The sequence below is a fragment of the Condylura cristata genome, unplaced genomic scaffold (assembly GCF_000260355.1).
Source record: "Condylura cristata isolate star-nosed mole 26May11 unplaced genomic scaffold, ConCri1.0 scaffold00004, whole genome shotgun sequence".
NCBI classification, from domain to species: domain Eukaryota; kingdom Metazoa; phylum Chordata; class Mammalia; order Eulipotyphla; family Talpidae; genus Condylura; species Condylura cristata.
The window spans coordinates 5,606,898-5,612,438 of record NW_004567105.1 but is presented as its reverse complement, the minus strand read 5'-3'; the positions used below and the strand labels follow the sequence as shown (position 1 = coordinate 5,612,438).

General features: G+C 57.1%; 1 protein-coding gene across 1 annotated transcript in view; it reads right to left on the bottom strand.

Annotated features, from left to right (window-relative positions):
• Positions 1-4,548, bottom strand: part of LOC101619430 — a 22,232-nt gene extending 17,684 nt beyond the window's left edge. The window contains exons 1-4 of the mRNA XM_004676468.2: positions 4,321-4,548; positions 4,071-4,149; positions 2,523-2,649; positions 909-1,720 (exon numbers count right to left, since the gene is read on the bottom strand). Coding sequence (XP_004676525.1) covers positions 909-1,720; positions 2,523-2,649; positions 4,071-4,149; positions 4,321-4,548 — 1,246 coding nt within the window. The remainder of the gene's footprint in view (positions 1-908; positions 1,721-2,522; positions 2,650-4,070; positions 4,150-4,320) is intronic.
• Between the last annotated feature and the right edge of the window lie 993 nt (positions 4,549-5,541).

The window sequence follows — 5,541 nt, the reverse complement described above, 5'->3', positions numbered from 1 at the left end:
TCTCTGGGCCCTTCCAGGGAGCTGCTCTCTCTGCGTGGTTCCCACCTCATTTCCCTGGGAATCAGTGGGGGGCAACTCTTCACACCCTGTGGCCTGTCTGCCGGCTCTGGGACTCTCCCGTGTTGGAGAGGTCTCTCCTGGGTCTGGTCCTCATGTGTTTCTGGGGCCCACAGCGATTGCTCCCCAAGGGCTCTTACTCTTGTTCCCCAGTCCCATGTTTCTTGAGCCCCAATGCCGGTTGCTCCCACTGCCCCCCCGCTCTGTGGCCCCTCCTCCTCCTCTTGGCTCCCTGACTCTGCCTCCTGTGACCCACCTGCCCTGCTGACCCTCCTGAGATGGCTTCTGCCCTCAGGGCCTGGGGGCCCCTGTCACCCAGCTACGGGACACCCCTGCCCATGACTTGAATAAGCACACTGAGGGCCACTGAACGATGTGTGACAGATATTTATTACGGAGGTTCCTCAGCCGCTATAATGTGAAGCCCAATGGGGGAGACCAGGTCTCCCTGTCACCAAGCACTGGCCCTTTACTGGGAGAGAAGCCACATGCACAGAAAGCCACAGAGTAATTTTTCACAAAGCTAAGAAGAGACCCAACTGTCTCTAACATGTTCCATCAGCGAAAGCAGGTGGGTTTCTACCATTGCAGCTCACTGCTGAAAGACAGACGCTGCTCATGACATCCTCCAGTCTGTGGGTGGCGCTGGTGGGCAGAGGCAGAGGCTGACACCTGCCACCAGAGCAAACTCCAGAATTGGGTTTTCCTGGTCCAGGTCCTCAACTCCTGGCCCGAGTCCTTCACCTCGCCCTCTGTCCCTCCAGCCAGGTAGCTCCTCTCTGAGCCCCACACAGGGCCCTGCTCCCTGCACGGCCCTGGAGGAGGGAGTCAGGCCACGGGCTAACTGTTACACCTGGGTTTGAGCTCCTCCAGCACCTTATGCAGATACTGGGCCTTCTGCCTCAGCTTCTCACCAGACTCTGACTTTGCCCCTTGTACCAGCTCTTCTGAGTCTTGCTTAATGTTGTACATGTCCAGCACCAGGAAGCCAACTGTGAAGATAACACCCAGGGCCAGGGCTCCTATTCCCATCACCTTACTTTTGATTCCAAGAAATATCTGCGCCAGCATGCCGATGCGGCCAATGGCTTTGTCTGTGACGCCAAGGCTGTTGTTCCCCACCCTGAGGGCGCAAATGACCCTGCAACCTCTGAAGACATCAATATCAGGTTCCCCTGAGGACCTTCGCGGAAGTGCCTGGTCTTCTTCGAGCTTCTTCTTGATGCTGGAACCACCTGACTCCAGCCTATTGGCTTCAGCTTCTATAGAGGACATGATTTCGTGTTCCACGACGCTGGTGATCACAAAGATGCCAGCGGATAAGAATCCCAGCCCCAGCCCAGTGCCTGTTAGTGCCACACTGACCCCTGCTGTGAAGGATGCAAGAATCAGCCCAGCTATGGTCATGGCACCAGACACCCCGCTAGTGCATCTGGCCACCACATTGGTGATGGCACAGTATCTGTGCACCTTGTCAGCCCTGCCTGCTAGTCCACGGAGCTGACCTATGAGCTTTGTAAGTGGCTCTAGCTGGTCCTTCAACTGAGGAAACGTGCTCGCAAACAAGGCTCTACACTCCTGCTCTTGTTGGTGCCTGTCGTCACCTGGGGCCTTGCTTGTTCTCAGCTCACTCAGTCTTGCACACAGCGCTTCTGCCTCCTCCCTGTGGTGGGACAGGTGGGCGATTAAAGAAGAGGGAATAGGAGAGAATGTTCCATATGTGAACGGGCTGTCTGTCAACATCAAGTCTATATGCAACAGTGGGGATCTGTACCACTTAGGTGATTAGTAAATAAACGTCACCTTCATGCTCCTCAGTGGTCAGCATGTGACAAGGACGCCCCCTGGGGCACCGTCCCCACAGCAGGGCTGGGAGGGGCAGGGAGAGGCAGGATGGAGCAGAGACTGAGCGTGGCTCAGCGCTCTCCAGGCTCCGGACTCCTGACCCACGAAGCCCCGCGCTTCGCTCGGCCTTTGCCCCTGGACAGTCCAATACTGTGGCACGTGTAGATTTAGTAGGTCACGTGGTGTCAGGTCTGACCCCTGAGGGCTTGGACTCTGCTGGTCAGCAGGAATCGAGTCTCTGTCCCCCCCGAAAACACCTTTATATGAGGGGGTCGGGGTGGAAACACGCTCTGCTCAGTGCACGGCAGCCTGGGCTCTGGGCCTGCCCTGGCCGGTGCTGGACCTTCACTTCCCATGCCCGGCTCCTGCTGCCCTGTACCCCCAGTCTTAGGAACAATCCTGCTCATTGCCTAGGGGACTCCTCCTCTTGGGGTGCTGCAGGCCCCATTCGCCTCAGCCCCGGCATCCACCCCAGCACTGATGGGCTGCACAGTCCTCGGGGACAGTGGACAAGGGGCGGCCTCAGCCCAGCACAGGGTCCTGCGGGGGGAGGTGCGCCCGCGGGAGGAACCAGCTCAAGGAGGGGCATGGGCGACTTTCGGGGCACCCCCGGGGCTTACCTGGACAAGTGGGCCTCAGCCACAAACGCCGCCCAGGCCTGAGCTTCCGTCAGCAGGAGCCGCAGGTCCTCCCTGCTCAGCGTGCACAGCAGGTACCTGATGGCTTCCTTCAGGAAGCTGCTGCCCTCTGGTTGCGAAGGCCCAAGAAGTGGAGCTGGAGGCGGGAGGGGGGCGGGGGCGGGTCTCAGCCAGCACAGGGTGGCCCTTCCCCAGCAGCTGTCCCTGGTGTCCGGGTGGAGCCACCCGGTGGACAGATGCCCTGTGTCCCTCCCACACACATGCTGCAGGCCTGAGCCCAGGTCACTGCAGCTGGATGTGGGGCCTGGCACGGGGCCAAGAGGTGAAGTGAAGCCATAGCTGATACACGGTGTCCTGAGGAGGGGAGACCAGGTCCAGCTCTCTCCGCCGCCTCTACACACGCACACGCATGTGCGCACACAGAAACTCCCACACCCTTGCACGGGCACACACCCAGACCAGTCTCAATGTCTCCTGCAGCCTCCCTGGCTGACGCCCCCGATGTCTGTCTGTCTCTGCCCTGTGTACCTGGCTGGTGTCAGGGCGCTGGCTCCCCACAGGCACCTCTGACCCAGCTGGTCAATACTTAGTGGACACCATCCCCAGCACCCCACCTGGCCCCTGGCAGGGAGCCCGCCTGTGGGAGCTCTGGCTTCTGCTGCCCTCCTGCCCTTCCTCTCCAGTGTGACTCAGCCCACTGCTCTCCTGGGCGGGGCTCTGGAGGTCTGGGGGGAACTGGGCGTGACTGACCTGTCAGTCAAGGCCATGCGGTGAGGGAGGAGAAAGGCCTGGAGAAAATGCACTCAGGGAAGTGAGAGTGACTCACAGGAGGAGGGTGCTTTACTCTTGCTGCTGCTCTGAAGGGGGAAAGGACCCGGGGCTTGGCGGAGGGTCCCCAGCTCCTGGTCTGTGTGTGTGTGAGTGGGGGCAACAGCCAAGAGCAGGGCCTTGCAGGGGTCCCTGAAATAGACCTGAGATGGTGCTTGCCCAGGCCGGCCCACCGGGGGTCAGGGCTTGTGACCGGGAGGCAGGGGGGTCTCTAACAGCCCTGGGGGATGATTGTTCCCCAGGACAAACAGGCTGCAGGTGGCGGGAGGAAACCGCTTAGTGACCGCGAGGGGCGGCCTGGCCCAGACACACTCCAGCTGATGTCCAGGCTCACAGAGCACGGAAATGACCCTGTGGCAGTGAGTCAGGTAAGGATGCCCAGTTCAGCATTGCCAGGGCCAAGGCCAGGCTGCAGTGGTCTGGCCATGGCAGAGTGGTCAGACTGACCTGGGGATCATCCCAATTTGGGTCATCAAGCCTGGAGAGGACAGCGAGGACTGGGCCCTGGCTAAGGAACCCTGAGAGAGGATGGGTGGGGTGGGGATGCACTTGCACTCAGGGTGGGTGACCTCACCGGCCCCTCTTGGGCTCCAGCTTGCTCATCAGGGTCCTCTGGCCCCTGACACCCTGCGGGTGACCCCCCCTCAGCACCACCCTCTATCCTGCTTCCCCAGTGGAAGCGCTAGAAGGGGAAACAGCTACCTGGGTCCATGGTGGGGCCACAGGTCTCAGCCTCCTGACACTTAGCAGGCAGCATCTGGGCGTGGGACGAGTCTCCAACCTCAGAGAACAAAAAAAAATCAAAGTGTGTTTGGGAAGGATGTTAGCAGCCAAGGGACAACAGAGGCCAAGAGCAGACAGGCGTCCACGCTTCCGCTGGGGCCCAAAGGCGAGGCCACGGACCCCGTTAGTGAGTCTCCTGCCGGCTGCTGTCTCTACTCTCTCGACTCACCGCTGCTGTGACAGTGTTGTGGTAGGACTGGGGCCCCCGGTGGGAGGCCTCCAGGGAGGCCACCCGATGTGGTAGGGCAGTCACGCCAAACCCCGAGACAGGGGAGAAGGTTCTGGGGTTATTTGAGCAGCTGTGCTCATGGCCAACAGCTAATGCTGGGGGTGTCTGTGTCAAAGCCCGCCCCACCCGCTGACACAAGCTATGCAACTTCTGTCGACAGAAGTTCATGTCCCGGATGGAGGGGAAATGCTCTGAAACATCAGACTTTCCACGCTAACCTATGTTTTGGCCTCCCTTTTTGGTATAATCGTAATATCAAAATATTCTGAGCAGCCATCAGTTTTCAAGTGGATTGCCTCAGCCGCATAAGGCGCTGCCTGGCCCAGACAAGCAAGCATTGCACCAGGCCGGGGAATTCCTCTGCAAGTCAAAGGTGATTTTACAACTGGCTGATTGATAAAAGCAATTGGCTGTTACAGCAACGTCAATTTTGAGGCAGCACTGGAACTTACTCTTCTACTGCCCGGATGGACGAGAACCCAAATCTCAGCACTCTACTATCCCACCTGGCCTTCTATTCAGTTTCTAAAGAACCACTCAAACTTCCTGCTATCTGGTCTTTAGATAAGGAAATTCACACGAGTTGTCTACTCAGAGCTAATCAGGTTTTCTACTGCCTAAACTTCAAAAGATTTCACTTAAGCTTTCTAACTAATTTTTCGGGATTCTACTATCTAGTCTTTAGATAAGGAAATTCACCCACGTCTCCTATTCAGAGCTAATTTAGTTTTCTACTGTCTCGACTTCAAGGAAATTCACTTAAACTTTCTAACTAGTTTTCAAAGAACTTTACTGTAATTTGATTTACAAGAAAATTTCTTCTTCCTGCCTCACTTTACTTTACCTCCTATTGAATAATGGGGCAACGTAGAGGAAGTAAAACTCAGCCTGAAGTAAAACAAAGGAAGTGACTTGCCCAAGCAAGCACAGGAACAGAGACCAGAAAACAAGATAAGGACAAAGGGGGTTGGGGGTATCAGTAAGGAAAAACAAAACAAAACCAAACCAGAAAGATAGATGTAGGCACAAGATACGCTTAGCTTGCTAAATGCATACCCTGAGGACTATAGGTGGAAGAGGGGCGATGTACCTTTGAATTGATTAGTCAGCTAGGAGAGACAGAGGTGGTATGGGCCAGGATGATTGGACCTGAGCCACAAG